Source organism: Phaethon lepturus, unplaced genomic scaffold (assembly GCF_000687285.1).
Source record: "Phaethon lepturus isolate BGI_N335 unplaced genomic scaffold, ASM68728v1 scaffold21563, whole genome shotgun sequence".
In the NCBI taxonomy this organism is placed as follows: domain Eukaryota; kingdom Metazoa; phylum Chordata; class Aves; order Phaethontiformes; family Phaethontidae; genus Phaethon; species Phaethon lepturus.
The window spans coordinates 1,709-20,110 of NW_010529989.1; the positions used below are offsets into that span (position 1 = coordinate 1,709).

The 18,402-nt window shown below is 37.3% G+C and overlaps 2 protein-coding genes across 2 annotated transcripts; one reads left to right on the top strand and one right to left on the bottom strand.

The window, feature by feature from the left end:
• Positions 1 to 483: 483 nt before the first annotated feature.
• LOC104618505 (histone acetyltransferase KAT2B) lies at positions 484 to 10,194 on the top strand. The gene is made up of 7 exons (XM_010284125.1): positions 484 to 590; positions 2,183 to 2,326; positions 5,150 to 5,264; positions 6,015 to 6,051; positions 6,364 to 6,427; positions 6,525 to 6,609; positions 9,614 to 10,194. The coding sequence occupies exons 1-7, from the start codon at positions 498 to 500 to the stop codon at positions 9,805 to 9,807; spliced, it is 732 nt and encodes a 243-aa protein (XP_010282427.1). The 5' UTR covers positions 484 to 497; the 3' UTR covers positions 9,808 to 10,194.
• A 3,527-nt stretch (positions 10,195 to 13,721) lies between these two features.
• Positions 13,722 to 17,949, bottom strand: SGOL1 (shugoshin-like 1 (S. pombe)). Its single transcript, XM_010284126.1, has 8 exons — positions 17,814 to 17,949; positions 17,533 to 17,729; positions 17,071 to 17,175; positions 16,513 to 16,577; positions 16,200 to 16,351; positions 14,768 to 15,619; positions 14,096 to 14,267; positions 13,722 to 13,863 (listed from the first exon to the last, which is right to left on the bottom strand). The coding sequence occupies exons 1-8, from the start codon at positions 17,947 to 17,949 to the stop codon at positions 13,722 to 13,724; spliced, it is 1,821 nt and encodes a 606-aa protein (XP_010282428.1).
• Positions 17,950 to 18,402: the final 453 nt, after the last annotated feature.

An 18,402-nucleotide genomic window follows, 5' to 3' on the forward strand; every position in this document is an offset into this window, starting at 1 on the left:
GTCATTTCAGCATTCCTACTGGTTTGCAGTTTTGAAGTGATGGTTAAGAAAGGATGCCCTATTATTACAATATATGAAGTCTTGTTATTGATGAAATATGTGACTATTAATAGTAGGTATGTTACTTAAAAGGAAAAAAATAATGCGTGCACCTTGAATTACAACTTCCAGGACAATGTACCTCTTTAGAGCTATGCTTTTCTAGGTTTTGGTCTCCTTTAGATTAAAAGTGAATCAGACGTTAGAAGCTGTGATATTTTTTATTCCCTGTTGGGTCACAAAGATACCCTTACAAGGATGAAAACAGTTTGACTTTGAATACGCCTCACCATGTTAGTTATGAGAAAATATTTACAACAGGGTCTAGAAGAAAGACTGTGTTTTGAAAAACAGCCTGTAATAACTCTCAGTCCACAGTTTCTAATATGTGCAGTCCCCAAAGGCTTTGTAATGGCTTTTTCCTTCTATGTTTCACACAGGGCTATGGGACTCACCTAATGAACCATCTGAAGGAGTACCATATCAAACACAACATTCTCAACTTTCTCACGTATGCAGATGAATATGCTATCGGCTACTTCAAAAAACAAGTAAGTAAATGTAAGACATTACTTGGTGCAAGAAGTTGACATCTAGCAGTGATGAACTAAACAACTAGATGTGACAAAGTAGTTGGATAGAATGCATAGTGCAATTTTATGTGTATATTTTTTATCTACAAAATGTGCTCTGTGTTCATCTTGTGTAATGATGTTGGCTTATAACGCATTTTACTTTGATGGAATCACCTGAATATATAGGTGTATGGTATAGCCTATAATTTCTCAAGTCTAAAATCCAGTCGAGTATAGGTTATCTGCTGCTTCATTCATTCAATTCCTTCACAAGAAATGTGAAGAAGGACCAGACATACCTGTGGCAGACTAGAACTTACCTGACCTGTGCTCACAGCTCCTCCTGATTTGAAGCATGAGGTTCAGGTTCAAAAAAGATTGAGATGTCTAATCCGTCAGCTAGATTTGGTAAAGTAAACAGGTGTCAACTATCTGGTCAGGTGACAGAGTGAATATGGAGTCAGACTATTCTCAGAGAAGTACAGCAATAGGACTAGAGTCAACGTATACAAGTTGGATCATGGGAAATTGCAACTAGATAGAAGGAAATTTTCTTTTCTTCCTGTCCTGAGGGTGGTGAAATACTGGAAGATGTTGCCCAAAGAGGTTGTGGAATCTCTGTCTTTGGCAGTTGTCAAGACTGGACACAGCCTTGAGCAGCCAGATCTGATGAGACCTGCTCTGAGTAGGGATGGGGCTAGATGACTCCTTTAAGTCCCCTCGAACCTCAGCTGTTCTGTGATTCCGTATGTAAAGCTCATACAATTCACTCTTCACACATTCAAAATGAATAAAAGCTGTGCTTGTGATACTGCTATCAGATCTGTGCAGACAGACCCTTCTCATGTCTGAAATGTCCCTTCCCCAGTTTGAAGGTGCTCGATCTTCATGTAAGTCTGAAACCTTTGATGGTAAATTGTGAGGCAGAAGTCCTGGTTGGGTTTCTGATTTTTACTGAGGTTTCATAGATGCCACTGTAACAGAAGAATAAAATGCAGCCAAAGCAAGAGTCCTACACTGCTTTTTATTGTCTTGGTTAATTCTTTTGTGGGTTTGTTTTTCAATTAACTTTTGAACTATATGAAGACTGTAGTATAACTTTGTAACTTCTAATAGGATTTGTTATCTTATTTTTTCATTTGAAATACAAAAGTGAAAAAAAGAAAACAAAATTTTTTTTTTCTAGCTATAAAATTGCTGTCATCGATTTCAACAGCAACTTTCCTTGACTAACGTCTACAGGATTGGCATCCTTTAATATTAAAATAGCAAATTTTTGGAAAAACCCAGAAAATTTGTCCACAGTAAAAATCTTTTCCTCTACCTCTTTACCTCCCCTATCTCCCTTCTTTTCCTATACATATAAGCAATTAACTATTGTTGTATCAGGTGACTCCCATGAGAACGTGTTTGCAACGCTCTGAACCATGGTCTGTAATTCTTTCCATTGTATTGTCTGTATTTTAACATTATGATGGATTTGGTTCTAAATCATCATAGCATTTCAGTGACAGCAAATGTAAAAGGAAGATGGCATGATGACAACTTGAGGTTTTTTTCTTCTTCAGGGTTTCTCCAAAGACATTAAAGTACCAAAAGCAAAATATGTTGGCTACATCAAGGATTATGAGGGTGCTACATTAATGGGATGTGAATTAAATCCGAGGATCCCCTACACGGAATTTTCTGTCATCATTAAAAAACAAAAAGAGGTAAAGGCTGAAATGAAACACTGAACATTATAATCTGTTCAGATGCTTAGAAACAATTCAGTCAGTGCCACGTTAGCTCTCCGCTTTGCTTTAGTGCTTAAAACATTGGAATGTATACTTTTGTTTGTTAGAATAATTCTTTCATTCAAGTCCCAATGCTATAATTTTGCAGTTGAAGCATTAAATTCTACCTTACTAACTTTATGATAACAGAAGTACTGATATTTTGAGGAGTATTTTGTAGCTAAATTTTGTCATCGATGATAACTGACCAAAATCTTGTGAGATTGATTTGTTCTGCAGCTTTGTCAATACTTTTCTATTTTTTTTTTCTCCCCAGTGATAGTAGTGTTCATTAGCGTGACTTTTGAATGCCGTGCTTGTACTGCATGTCCTGTATTTTACTTGAAAGAAAGAGGGTTCTTTTTTCTGCCACTGTTTTAATATAGAAACCAAAGGTGGGCTGTCTTAAATCCCAAGCTATCCCTCTTTGGAGTTTATGTGGGATATTCCATAAAACAAGGCAGTTTAGGAGCAAATAATTAAGATGTCTCCAGTTGTGTTTAAATACCTTCCTGGGTTTTTAAAGCAATACAAATTGCAATGATAAGTTGTTCTTTCAAGATTGGTCAAATCTCATGACTTTTTATTTTGTTAAAATGCTTCTTTATGGAACAATCATTTTCCTTTTAACAACTATTTAGCCCATGCTTGCAGAAAGAGGGACAATATCTGAGTGCTACACATTTAGTTTACAACGTTTCTTAACTTCACTCACTGGGAAAGTTTTCGTATGTCCATACAACATAGATCATATTTTTTTCCCTTTCATTTCTGCTTGGTTGGGTTACTCTTCAGATCCCAGTCTATTGCTGGACATGTCACCTTCCCCTCAGGAATGGGATGTTGTCAGGGTCAGGGTGGGGAGGTGTCTCTCGTAGCCTGTTACACCTCAGGCATGCTTAACTGCAGTAAAACAGTTCTAGTTTTGACATGACACGACATCAACACGTCACTTCCAAAAACTTAAGTTAGTTTTTAAGATTTTGGCTCTGGGACTGCTTTATTAGCATATGTTATTTTGTATTCTTCACTCTGTCATTTGGTGGGATGTCCATATTGTTCCAAAGCACCTGGAGACACTCCACTTGGAGATGAAGTGCCTTGGTCCTACAGACATCTCATGTCTGGCATTGTTAGAAAGAAAGCTGTTATACACTGATCTATGTTGTTGTGTCTTCTCTGAGAAGATGTGTACACCTTTGGAAATGCATCTTAGGAGAGCCTGTTTGACACTCAAAACACAGATCAGGCTTTTTAGTCTCCCTGTTCCAAGGAAATTTAGAAATAGCCCTCATGGTCTGCAGTTTTATGAAGAGTGTTTGCTTGTCTGCACAAATCAAAAGCAATGAAGATGATACCTGGACATAAGTAGAACTTTGAATGTTGACAGTATGTATTATGTACTGATTTGGTTTGCTGCTGGTATTGGCTGGTACTGCCCATCAGACTTTTCCAGTCCTGTCCTATTTTAGAAGTGATGCTTCTCATGGGATCTAAGCTTTTATTTAAAGAATGAGAGTATATGCATATGGCTGCTAAGGCCCTGTCAGCCAACACTGGGTACGAGTCACAGACCACCATTTGTGAGTTTGCACTGCCTCATTTGTAGCTCATTTACAGTCATTCTGAAAAATATGAAAAAAAATGAAAAAACCCTTTATGCAAAGTTTTGTGACCTGCTGACTTCCGAGTAATCAGTGTTACTGATTGAACAGCTTGTTTCAATCCAGAAGAGCCACTGGTTCCTAAATTATTTAAGGATTTAACGATTAGTTGGACAGTATTTTGACGTTACGCTGGAATCTGGCCATGGTGCTGTTGTATACTGTATTTCTCTTAACATTTAAGACACTCTGTTGAAAGTGTGATTTCCCCCCCACTCCCCCTCTTTGAGAGAAAAATACTATATGTGGGGGAGTGAAGGTCCTTAAAAATAAGAATATATCCATCTTTAGTCTTTCCAAAGAAAATAGTGTCTCAAATTGTGGTGGTCTGAATGGCTGTGCATTTGTTTACTCCGAGTTACGCAGTAAGCCATTTTCAAAGTGACATACTCAGGACACATGAAGCATAGGTAAGCATCTAAGTGTGTATCAAGAGCACCAAAGCAAATTACTTAGAATTGAGGTAACGAGATTGCAAAGCAGAACAGAGTGTACCCCAGAATCGGGAAGCCTATTCTGGCATTTACAAGCAGAGTAGTATGTTGGTTCCAAAGAGTGGCATCATTCTGACTTCTTTGAGAGAAAATCTTCAGTAAGAGTATCTCTGACTGATACCTAAGCAACTCTTACAGTTATATAGAGACTTTGAAGTGAACAGGTATTTCTAAGATTTTGGAATATGAACATATGTGCGTTGAAATATGTGCATTCAATATGTGCCTTGAAATTTCTGACCAGGCTGTGCTGAAGCTGTTCAGAAGCACCAGCTGCGTAGAATTAGAGGCAGCTCCCAAGAGCTGTTCCTTCTGCTTCCAGGAAATTTCCCTCCTTACCTCTGCTGCCACCTTCCCAGGAGCTGTGCAGCTTGTGATCCATACGACGACTCCTTTTCTTCCAGATTTGTGCCTGAACAGGCAGCTGAGAGTCTTGGTAGCCTCACGTGTGGGATCAGTGTTTGGCAAGGTAGCTCACCCCTGTTACCAGCTTCAGGGGCTCTATAAGGACCATAAGATTAGGAAGTGAGAGTGTTTCTGTTCATCATGGTTTTGCATTAATTCTCTGGGTTGCTTCTGAGGTTGTTTTTTTTTCTCTGCAGATCATCAAAAAGCTCATAGAAAGGAAACAAGCTCAGATACGAAAAGTTTATCCTGGCCTTTCTTGCTTCAAAGATGGAGTACGGCAGATTCCTATAGAAAGCATTCCTGGAATTAGTATGTATCAATGTCTTTTAATGTAGAACAGAAGCAGAATAGCCCAAGAAAGATCCAAGACTAGAAATACTAATGTAGTCACATACCTATTTTTTATTAAAATGTAATTGTTTTTGTCTGTTTATTTGATTTCTATGAAGATTATTGTGTTTTCAGTACAATTGCTGTCTTCAAGACTTCCCCAAGGCATCCCATGCTGATGCTCTTTTATGTACTTGTGTGTAATTTTATTTCTGTGATCCCTCTTCGATTTGTATTGCAGTGTAGTCAGCAATTTCCCTTTGGCACCTCTGTTGTGCACTGCACTCCCGTACAAGGATGTGTTCTGTGCTAAACATGGACTTACAGGAAAAAATAGAATTAGAACATTTAAGTATCATCTTTTGGGGGATTTTGTCAGCTGTGCTTTTCTGCAATTTATTCTCTGTCTCTACAGAATCAAATTGGGTAATTTTGACATCATTATTCTTTACAGAGGTTGTAGTAAAAGATGAATTATTGAAAAAATGTGTGTTTCATGTAGGAATATTTTAGAATCTTTTCAGCAGTCTGGAGGAAGTGTCATGTAGGGAATTGACTTGGGTTGTATGCTAGAGATGTGTGTTATTTATTAGGAGTACATTTTCTTAAAACAAACCCATTTTACTGCAGCAGTGCTGGAATGGCTTATCTTTTCAGAGTTGCAATAACACGGTTAATGTTTTGACCTACTGTAGTTCCCATGTAATCTCTCTTGTTGTTGGTGTACAGGGGAGACTGGCTGGAAACCAAGCGGAAAAGAAAGAGGGTAAGTAAGTGTTACACAAAGTAAAATGATGAAGCAGTTTGGAGATTCCTTTGAGAAAAGTCTTTAGACAGTGTCATTTGATATTTCCTTCCATCCATTGGAAAATAGATAAATAGTCTGAAAGGGGTGAGTTTTAAGTGGGTTTGGGTTTTGGGGGGGGGATGGGTATTGGTGTTTGTTTTGGGTTTTTTTAACTTTATTTCTTCCATAAAATACTTCAAACTTTGGAGTTGGTTTTAGGTAAGATGCATGTCATGGGAGTGAAGATAAGGGATTCAAGCTAATATTTTTGTGTTTGTATTTTCTTTCAAGTAAGGAGCCCAAGGATCCAGATCAACTTTACAGCACGTTAAAAACCATCCTGCAGCAGGTGAAGGTGAGTGCTAGTTCTAGTTTACCTTCTGTAAAGATTTTTAAATGATTTCAAATATAGAGTTTCCATATTAGATACCTTACTTTTTTCTTTACCAAAGAGCCATCAAAGCGCTTGGCCCTTCATGGAACCTGTGAAGAGAACAGAAGCTCCTGGATATTATGAAGTTATAAGGTTTCCCATGGGTAATGCCATTAACATTTTTTAAGTATAGAGTTTGAAAATCTTTATAGCTGGAGACATAATAGATAAATTGTAATCGGATTTGTTTTATGTTAAAGGAGATATATTACTTGCAGCTGAATAGCTTGCGGCTCTGAAGTGCCAAGAGTACGATGCTGTCATTTGAAATCCATGACCTCTTTATAACCTTTATGAAGTATCTATAGCATATACATGTGAAATCTTAGTATGCACTAGAGAGCCCTAGCAAGCTCTTATACAGTGCAGTCAGCTAGAAACTTTCAGGACTGAGCTAGTTTATGTGAGTTGTACTTGTGTGTGGTAACTGGTCATTGCAAATCCTACTAGTATGTTAAAAATCTCAAGGCAAATGTTCAGGAACACCTGAACCCTTAAATTGGTTTGAAAAACATATTTAAGCTTTCTAACTCACAGAGAGAAAACCTTTTCAAAAGTACCAGGATTTTCTAATGAAGACTTAACAGTTTGCTCCAATTTAAGTTTAGGAAAATGCTTCATGCAACTGATTGTAAGATAACTTTTATCTTTGTATTTTAGATCTACCAGAGTTGTCCAAGGTGGCTTATTTTTTTGTTTGTTTTTATTTTTAAACCATGCAGCTATTTCTTTGTGCAGAATTACTTGCAAAGGGAAGTACACAACTGCTAATAATGTTTTTCTTTGCTTTTTACTGCTGGGTCATACCATATTAATGATGATTCAGTGCTGTTCTAAACAGGTGCTTGTTTTGATTTGTATTGCAGCAGATTTAAAACAATCCTCCTTCATTGTTTATGCAATATTCAGCTCCATCTTTCTAACAGTTTCTGTACATTTTAACGTTATTAGAGAATGAAATACAAGTTCATTGCAGGCTACTGTCAATGAGTTTCTCAGAGAATGAAAGTGTTCATATTGCTTTGCATAGGCTCCTAGCCTGTGTTACACCACTTTGTCTTAAAGATTTTTTTTTTATATTCAACTTACCATTTCCAAATAGCAAATATATGTCTACTTTATAAAACATCACCTGGCTTCCTGTATCCCTGACACAAATGTATTTTTCTAGCAATGAAGAAGAATGTTGATACCCTCCCTTGTTTTCTCCATCTGCTTTTCTGAGGCTGTTTAATCTGAACAGCGGTTACAAAGAACTTACTGCCTGGGCTGGCAAACCCAAAGTAGGGATGTTGTCTGTGCTTTCCTTTTCCTATGTATTACCTCGGAGGTGAGGGCAGCAGCTGTCACTTTAGGATTAAGCTGAAGTCTTTGGTTTGGTTTTTCAGCTAAGGAACCCAGCACAACTAAATCGCATTTTGATTCATGATGAACTTCTGCTTGCTTTCTGCTCTCGCTGCCAGCATGCTGATACTGTACAAAAAGCACTCAGACATAAAAAGAAACAGCACTGTCTTTTCTTATGCTGTCACATACAAGATAAAACATTTGTCTTTATGTTTGCATACAGACTAAATTGTACGGTATTTGAGATGTATGGCTGTAGGTTTTTTTGACTACCTCCTAAGGTCAGTTCTCAGGTATAAACACTTTTTTCCCCTGTTTTAAGTGCTCTTTCAGCTGCTTAGTTTCAAGAAATACTGTTTGGGCTTTTTTTTTTTTCATCTGCCATACTAAAGCTGTATGGCTGAGTGACAGATGGAGCCAAACTTTCACTGTAGTTAGAGAACGGTTTGACTGACCAGCCAGGCAATGTTTGCTTTAGGGTGCACTGAACAGCTTTCTCCGTTGGACACTATAATTGGAGTATGGATATCTAGTTAAGATGTAGGCACCTAAATTTCAGACTTAATGGCAGCCAAATGAACCTTTGCTTTTGCAAGATACTGTGCAACACTAGTGAATGACAAGTTATATATCATTGTAAGAGGTACTTGAGAACATCCATTAAACTTTTCTTAAATAATCCCCTCTTGTCAATTTGACAGGGTTTTTCTCTATTTTACCAAAGTCAGATTTCCCTTAAAAAACCCCACACCAAAACAAAACAAACAAAACCAAAACAAAAATACCCACAACCATGTTTTTAAATCTTAAGTTTTAAGGTTTCATTCCTTTGCCCTGGAGGTCTTTGGTCTCTGCTTTCCTTGAAATACTTATTGTCAGTAAGCTACAGTTTCACAAAGTGCTCCTGAAGCCTGGCTCAAGCATTGCTAAAAAAATAGTTGTAAGAGCATCTGAGGTGACAAAAGCCAAGGCATCCAGCACATGTCCCACTATTTCTATTCCTGTATTCACTCCTAGAACACTTGTAATGTAGACAACATTTTTAAATGCCTGATAGTGGGAAAGAGATGAGAGAACACTGAGATGAGCTATGCATTTTATAGATGACTGATTTTTATATAAAGGAAAACATTTCTTAAAGAATGTTCTGTAAGTAAAGGTTTTGTATGATGCACTGAAAGCAGGAGAGATCTGTTCTCACATGACTCTTAGAAGGATACATAACTATAAACTTTGAAGATGCAATGAAAATGTATGTAGAGTGTGGAACATTTAATCTTTTTTCAAAGCTGCAAGTACTGCCTGTAGTACAGACAGATGTCTTTTCTCTGCTGTGTTTGCACAGAAGTGAGGATTTTAGGTTAACATACATGTTTTGTGACGATTGAATTCTTTGCTTATATACTCCTAAGGCCTCCTCCAGCAGAGCTGACAACAGCTTTGCCTCACAGAGCAGTTAGAGGAGAGTTAGGACACCTAATACCCGCTGAAAACTCAGAAGTATGAGAACACAAAAGAATGATGCTTTAATCTTTGAAAGAATTAAAAATAAACTCTACGCAAAATCATTCTTACAGTGAAAAATTGCTTAGTTCCAGGGTCTCAATTGTTGTTGAAAATAAAAAGGGACAGAGCCTTAGATGAAGGAATTCCAAATCTTAGCTTTGCCAGTTCACATTAAATGGCAAGTCAGTCTAAAGGGATATTGCATATAAAAAGTATTTGAATCAAACACTCTTAATCTATTTTTTTCCTGTACAGATCTCAAAACAATGAGTGAGCGACTCAAGAATAGGTACTACGTGTCTAAGAAATTATTCATGGCAGACTTGCAGCGAGTCTTTACAAATTGCAGAGAGTACAACCCCCCCGAGAGTGAATACTACAAATGTGCCAATATACTGGAGAAATTCTTCTACACAAAAATTAAAGAAGCTGGATTAATTGACAAGTGACACTGTCGTCTTTTACAACCAAACAGTGTGCCTACTTTATGGGCAGGGGAAGCCGTTATGTATCTCAGTTGTGGGACTTTAAAGTTTCAAGAAACTTCTGTTTAATACTTAGCACTTTTAAAAACTCTTTTAGTTTTGCAAACATGTATTATACTGAAGTTACAAAAAATTATTTTATTAAAATGCTTTATAATGTATTTAATTATGGAAAATTTCTTTTGTGTGCCCATTACCATTTGTTCATAAGAAGTTTATCAGCTATAGCCTCAGAAACCTCACAAAACATGTGGGAAATTGCACATGTTTGGGAATATGAAGAAAATTCCCAGACAACAAATGTTACAGCTTACCTAATACAGTATGTATTTGATAAAGTTTTATTATTTTTTTTTCCAGTAAAAAAGAAAACAGTAAGGGAAAACAACAGTTGGGGGGGTTCTGAAACACTTGGTTCTTTGTAGAGTCTTTTTATGAGATATTATTTTTTAAAAGAAATACTCAGCTGGTTGAGAAGCTGTGAGAGAAGAGCAGCCAATTCTGAAACAGGACTGCCTGTAATCTTTGATAGATGCAAGTTTTTCTATTCATTTTGGGTTTTGATAAATATTTTACCTGCAAATTGTAATCTCATAACCACTGTTTAAAAAACTCTGGCTAGATGTATAATGTCATAGTGACTTGGCTTATGCAGGACATAAGTATCCAGAATAACTTCAGAGAATCTGATTTGCAAATACTAGACAATTTTAATTGGCTTAGTAGAGTTAAGGTTTTGATGCATTTCATGATCCACCCCATTTACTATTCTTCATTGATAAATTATTTAGATTATTCATCAGAGATAGAGCCTATTGTACAGAAAAGAAGTCAACATATGACAGCTTCTAGCTTATATACTTGGCTCTGTGGTAAACTGGATTTTCTACTAAGCTTTATTGTAGACATTTATTAACTGTGATTATTTAGACCCAGGAACATATTAATATTTTACAACTCATGTTAGTATATATTCAAATTGAGCATATATATATAAAATATATATATATATTGCTACTTACACTACATTTAAGAGGTACACCTAACTTCCTAATGGAGATGAGTACAGGCCAAAAAGTTGTCACTTGACATTTTCTAATGAGAGTTTGTAACTGCAAATTACAATTGCTTTTGTGAAAAACAGGTTTAACTTCCATTCTTGGTGTTTTATATTTACAGATGTTACACTGGTAAAATTTGATAGTTATAAGACTGAAAAAAAACCCCAATCCTGTGCTGTGTCAAATAATATATTTTGCAAAATGCCTGTGCAATGTTATATCACAAGTTGATTCAGGAACTACCTAGAAGTAGTAAATGTGGTACACAAGGTATTCAAAATGTTAACACTAGACTTGCCATAGTGTTTTGTATGAGATTAGTCTGACCTACAGTTGGATCTATAATGAAGGTACAGTGAGGTTTTTTTTTTTTAAATAGCCAGTACTGGATGCTATAATCCTGTTTTGTAGATTGGGCCTACTGATGCACCTGCTAGCTTGGTATCCTGTGAAATTTTCTTATTTTCAGAGTAGATTTTCTTATCGTATTTCAATCAGATTGTCTCTTCTATATTGAAACATTTGTTTTCTAATTTAAGAATATTTTCATAGATACTGTGCAATAAAGTTACAGTAGGATATGTGGTTTTGCAAATGCTTTAACAGCTGATGAACTTTACATTTGTAAAATTAATATATTGTATTGGTACAGAATAGTTTTAAATTATATATGTACAAAACCCTACTTATTTTGGTCTCTTTTCATTAATTTGTTCTTGCACTACAACTATACACACTGAAGCAATTTCACGACTGAGCACAGTGAAGCTACAAGAGTGCAGTCAGTGCATCTTCCAGCACTAGAAAATACGCAAAAAAGCCTCAGAGTTCACTGGGAGCATGTTGAGGATTCAGTATGGAAAGCTGTGACCATTCCATGTAGCATGCCCAGCTCCAGTTCTGTTATTCCCATCTCAACATCTCAAACAATTCTTTGATTTAGCTGTTCAAAAGTTTTGATTGCTTACCTCAAAGCATGCTCATGCTGTTTTCTCATTTTTATCTCATAGAGTCCTTTATTCACAAGACACAATATACACAGGAGTTTCAACTGTCTTACGTTGAGCTTGTACTTACCCACTCTCACCATGAGGTTACTCAAATGGTAAACTTACTTTGCATACCATAACCACACCCTGCACCTGTCCCAATACCTGACAGGTGATTAGAGAGTAGGGAGAGATTTATTATTTCCACCACCCCTAAGATTTAGTCCTATGCCATATCATGTTAAAGTATACTGTTCAGAGGGTAGCAACTGGAGATCAAAGGAGGCTTACCCTTTTTCCTGAACACTTCTGGGAATATCAGTTGAGTCTAGCTCGACTCAAGACTCCTTCCTGCAGTTGCGATTAAACTGCAGCAACTCCTCAAGCTTACTCAATGCAAAAAAAACCAACACAAAACAAAACACAACAAAAACCACAAAAATCCCAGACCTACCACATCTGCCTTGGGCTGCTCTGCTGTCTCAGATAAACAGCTGCCACAGGTTTGTTTGCTGAAAGGAAATAACACCTGAAGTTAAATCATTCTGCTTTAGTACTACAGGAACTTAAGAGTTACAGAATGAATATAGTAATGCCCAGAGCTAGAATTTTAGGGTCCTCAGGGAAAGCTGTTTCAGTTCTAAAGCTATGTTATACACAAATATTTTCAAACACAATAGATGCAGCTTTTATTATTACTGAAGAGCTTTTCCAACCTTAATGGTTCTGTGGTTCTGTTGAGTGAGTCATGTAAGAAGTTACCAGTAAAACTGTAATTAATACTATACATTTTTATTACAGAAAGGGGGAAGTCTTATACCTATGGAAGTGGGACAGGTGAGACAGGCAATGTTGCAAGACAGGTAAAGAACCTGTCTTTTTGTACTTTCATCATTATTTATTTTGGATGTAGCTTTCCTCTGTGTATTCATATATCCATGAATACTTCTTAAATGTTTCTCAAACAAAGAAAAGCTAGTTTGAGTGCTCTGCAACCTCAAAATCTTGCGGGACAGTTTCTAACAACGTTCTTCTACTATACTGCGTATTGTGGTACCAGTTCAGATGTGGTATCTTCCTCTGTTAAAGATACTTGGCAAAGCAGGGCCAGAATTATTATCAAGTCCCATAATAACAATTTACTTTGCACTCCAAAGCAACCTTCACAGATAACCAGATAAGAACAAAGCAAGCTTCAGTTTGGTCCCAACCAACCATGAATTGCTACTTTATTACTCCACCTACATCAAATTACAACTGGCAACCTTGCTTCTAAACAATGCTTATGCCACATCAAGCTGGCGAAGGAGTACACTGGCTTGCCGTACGCCTACTGCTGACATAGCTACTCTTGAAGCAAACACAGAAACGGTGCAAGAACACTAACCAACTCTGAGCTGTTTCTGAACACCAAGACATTTATTATGAGCTTCAATATGAAACTACAACCCTTACATAAACAAGATCTGTACAAACATGCTTATTAAAAAAAGAAATTGATCTTAAGTGCCTGAAGTTCCCCTTTGCCAACCACTGAGATCAAGCAGGGTATAAGTCATAAAATTACATTCACCAGCTTTTCCATCAGGAATTTCTGATGTACCCCTCCCAAAAGAGTTTGAAAGGAAGCACCTTAGTTATAAAAGTAGTCTTGTGTCTTCTGCATCATTAAAAACAAGTCACTGGGTTAAAAACAAAAAACACCCTAATTTTAGGTCCTTTAATATTAGACACATTTGGGTAAGATACTATGCAACAATAATTTCCCGGATGAAAGATGTCCTTTCTTCATGGAGTGAGCGTGGTTTTGCTGTCACGACTGGAAATCTCAACAACACCCAACAAACTTCTCATTGTATTTTGACAGAGATTTTTTCTTAACAGAATGGCGCTTAGCATCTTTTTTCTGCTTGAAAATTGGAGAATTCAGAAAATTTGTATCTGTAAATGGATCTCCTCTCCTGAGTTTCCTATTAAAAAAAGAAGAGGGGCAAAATTGACTTTTGTTCCCCACATCACTTAGAACATTAACTTTCAGATAATAAGTTCAAGTTCACATGAACTATTTCGTATTACAAATATCAGACTTCTCTTCAAACATTTTATTAAGAACTTATTTCCAGTATTTAAATAATGCTTTCAAATCGTCCATTTGATGGAATATCACAAACTTTATATCAAACTAGAAAGTAAGACACCTACCCTGCAATACTTGGTTCTTTATAGCTCACAGTAAGAGTACAGCTTCGCTTGCGTTTTGGAGATCGTGGTCCTTCACCTTCTGGGACAACAGTTGTATTCCCAGTGCTGGGGAGCAATGAAGCAGTATTGGTAACATCACAAAGATGACCACGAGATGACTCAGAAGGGGGCCCTGGGAAGAAATTAGGCATGGTTAAGACAATTGAGACAAGCTAGCTTAAAAGAGAATGTGAATGAACATACTAGATGTGAAGTAACTCCCAGCTGTAATGATTATCTTCATCTTTCCCCGTAAGAATGCATGACGATCAACAAATACTCAGGATTTTCATTTGGAAAAACAAATTAAGCAGTGCCAAGCAAAGTGTGATTTGTTATTCCACTCAACTTACACTCTTGTTCTCCTCTTTTTCCTCAGCTTTAATACATAATTAAACACATCTGAAATACAGTATTAATTCATAGCCGAGCAATTTCTTAAACAAAACATACCTTTAATTCAAATTTCTGCTGAGGACAAAATGAACAGAGAGAAGAATAAATTTAATGATTTTTATAACATTATCGTGTTTGTATTTATGACAAAAAGCTAAAATAAAAAAGCCTAAATCCTTTAAATAATGTTATCTCTCAGTGAAACAAAAGCAATTACAGAACACTTTCTACACTTACTAATAGACTTGTCACTTGATTTATTGTTTTCAGTCTCTTTTTCATTATGGAGTTTCTGCTCACGCTGTGCCAAACATCTTTTAGACCTTGGCCTTGCATGGACTGGCGATGTATCTTTCTTGTCCGCTGAACTTTTCCTTTTTTTTGATTTGCTCTTATAAGGCTCATAGAGGCTATCATCAGAATCTTCTTCAATATCACTCGACTCAATGGTATTAGTTTCAGATAAGTTGTCTCCATCATCTGCATCAGTATCTGTGTCATTCACCTTATTTTGTCGAAAAGGTGTAACATGGACACACTCTTCAAAATGAAAGTCATAAGCATCACTGGAGCCACCTAACAAATCCAACTTTTCTTTTGAAACCTCTTTACCCTGTTTTTGTTTTGGTCTTTGCCTAGAAGTATATTTAGGCCATTCCAGTTTTCCCTTCTGATGCTTCTCTTTCCTTATGTGAGAGTCTTCTCTGCTTTTACACTGACGCTGTTTAAGATCAGAATTACTGTCTAAGTTGAACCGTGCCGTTTCAGAATCTATCCGCCTCAACACCAGCTCTGAACCCACCTTTTCATTCAACTGAGAAATATCTGAATTTATGTTTTCTACAGTACACTTCTCTAGACTTTCCTCAAGTCTAATTTCATCCTGTTTAGAAAGCTCTCTTGTTGAATCAGGTGCTTCTGAATGGTCCAAGACACTAGTGCACAGTTCATCATAATTTCTCATCTTTGAATAGCGACGCCTGGTGGACACGCTTTTTGGTAACACATTACCAAATCCATCCTCTCCACTTGAAGAAACATTTTCTAGTTCTGACCTTATGTTGTCCAGATGAAAATCAGATGTTAGCCCTTGTAATTGAAAAGAAAAAGTAATGTGAAAGCTAAATAGTAACAACCTGCTATGGTTTTGTGCAAATTCTGCACCTGTCAAAAATTAAGACTATTCTTAGAATTTTCTCCACAGATTTGTATAAACCAGTATATTTGGCAATCAAGCTCTGCTTAATACAGCTTCCAGACAGAAAGAAGTTAAGTATACTACATTAGAATTTCCCTCTAAAGTGGTCTGTTTGGAAAGGTTATCTACAGGTCGTTTATTTTTCTGAGTATTTTGCTTTGTTAACAGTTGTTGATTTCATAAGTGATAACATGCATGACTGAAGATGACTTTACTCTTTTTAACTGTTTGGTAGATAACAAAACTAGATTGCAGAAGACAAAGCAGTTTCAGATTCCTCCCCCATTTCGCTAGGCATCTTCATTCAAAAAGTTTACCAGTTGCCAACATTAATGTCTAACCTTCATCATGAGTGGAAAAGTTATTTCAGAAGCAGTAACTATAAGATAAAGTTATATTCACATATTTCCCCCCACTCCCCTCACCCTCTGATTCAGAATAGAGTAGTGTCTGATGCTTTGATTTAGTTACCTTTGTCTGGAACTATTTTGATCAGGGAAAAGGCATTGTCAGATTCCTCACAGATCTCTGACATGAAATGAGCTGGCTCATTTCTACCACTATCAGCCTCCATCCCACTTGGAAGTACTCTATCATCTCCACTGGCACACTGTAGAGGTCTTCTAGAGAAAAATACCAAAGGTAGTATTTACTGAATAGCAATATATTTTACCACAATGAAGTACTTCATTACATTGAATTTTCTGACTGGAGGAAGGGAAGAAATCAAGTTTACTGTAACACAATTTTGATAATACCTATTCATATTTGAAAAGATACTTACACTGAACTTACTTGTCCTACGACACTGGAACTGTTTTCAGAAACTGAAGAAAGCACTCTCTGATTCTGTCAAAAAAATAAATCTTACTGTGGCTAAATAGCCAAAACAAGCTTACACCATATACAAAGTTTGGACAACAGCCAGGTTACCCACAGAAGGGCCAAAGGGGCCCTTGACTTTTTTTTTTCTTCCCCCTGGATGGCTAACACAAAGTGCTGTAGGATCTCACATACTCAGCTCCTGCAAGTCAGCACATTCATCACCAGCCCAACTATACAGATAGTGGACAGGGGAAGGAATTGTGAGGATGACATACAGAACAAGACACAAAACTAGAGAAAATCAGAGTGACCTGACTACCTTGTAGCAGGGCCTCAGTCCCACTAGTAACGTACGACACACACCCACAGTGTGGGCCCCATGTCATACTGGGAACTGTGGGACTAGTCGTACCTCCAAACTAAGGCTCAAATCTCGAAAACCTATTTGCATCTACGTTGGAAGGAATAAGGGGAAGAATTAACAGAAATTCTGCCCACGGGACAAAAAGGTACTTACTACACCTAAGGAACACAAATCCTTTGCTGGGCCAAGGAGATCTATTGAGTCGAGTAAATTCTGAGAAACTTTTGAAATTATCTCATTCAAGGCTGGCAGTCGATCCTAATGGACAAAAGAAGGAAAATAACACTGTTACTGTCATACTCTAGTATCAACTACCAACGTAATAACTTCTTATTGGTATTATGGGATGACTAAATCCTGGAGATACCTGTGTCAGGTTATCTTCAACTGTGATTAAAAAAAATAAAATTCACAGAAGATAAGTTTTAATTAAAGAAGAAAGAGTAGCCAGAAAAAAAAGTTAATGACCAGGTTATGTAAAAATATTTTTAAAAACCCTGTTCTATATAATGAGGTTTTTTTTTTATGAAACATTTAAGATCACAAAGATATCAGTGGATTGGTGCAGATTCTGATGTTAGCTTCACTACATCATAACGTTATTATTCAAGATACCTCAACAAGTCCTCGCGCTTGCTTGAACGTAAGAGTTCTTTGCAAGTCAAACATCTGAACCTTCAGATCTTGATAGTCTTTCCTTAAATGAAGAATGGTAGCCTGGGCATCCCTCAGTTTGAGCTTTTCTTCTTGCAAAGCCTGAGCTAAAGCTCTGTTATTTGCTTGGATGCTCTTCACTTGCATGGAGCTATTGGCTGCAATAGAACAGTGAGTATTTCAACTTGGTTTTAAAAAAAAAAAGAAAAAAAGAAAACTATCAAGGTATTTAAGCATCTTACTTGGTATTTTGCGCTTTACAGTGGAGATTTGGCTAATTCTACCCAGCCTTGTCCATTTCTGATTTCTTCTTTCTTTCATTCGTTCTTTTATATTGCCCAGACTGTCTTTGAAGGGCTTTTTCAAGCATTCAGCCATCTTCTACCTTTAGAAATATAAAGGGCAAAGAACTCATTAAGCTGGTGTTGCACAATGCTTCCCAACGCCAAAAGAAAAGGAACAGAGAAACAGCAGTAAAACTTATGGTATCTTTAAGTTGCATACACGCACTTAGAAGGGACTCACAAACGCGAAGAGACACACAGCTGTGCCCATTTTCGAAACAATCTTTGCAGCACGGCTCCTGTCGCTAGTGCCGATTACCTGAACTGCAAAACGCACGGTGTCCGCGGCGAGGCCTGCGGCCGAGGCCGCTGACCACCCGCATCGGGGCTGCACGGCGGGTAGAGGGGGAAGGGGGGTGGTGCCCCCGAGGCGTCGGAAGCGGGCCCCCAGCTCCTCTAACACTGAAAGGAGACCCTCATGACATCCGCCCCCGGCCGTACCTCCTCAGAGAGGCATATACACCGCCGGGCACTTCCCACACGCAGC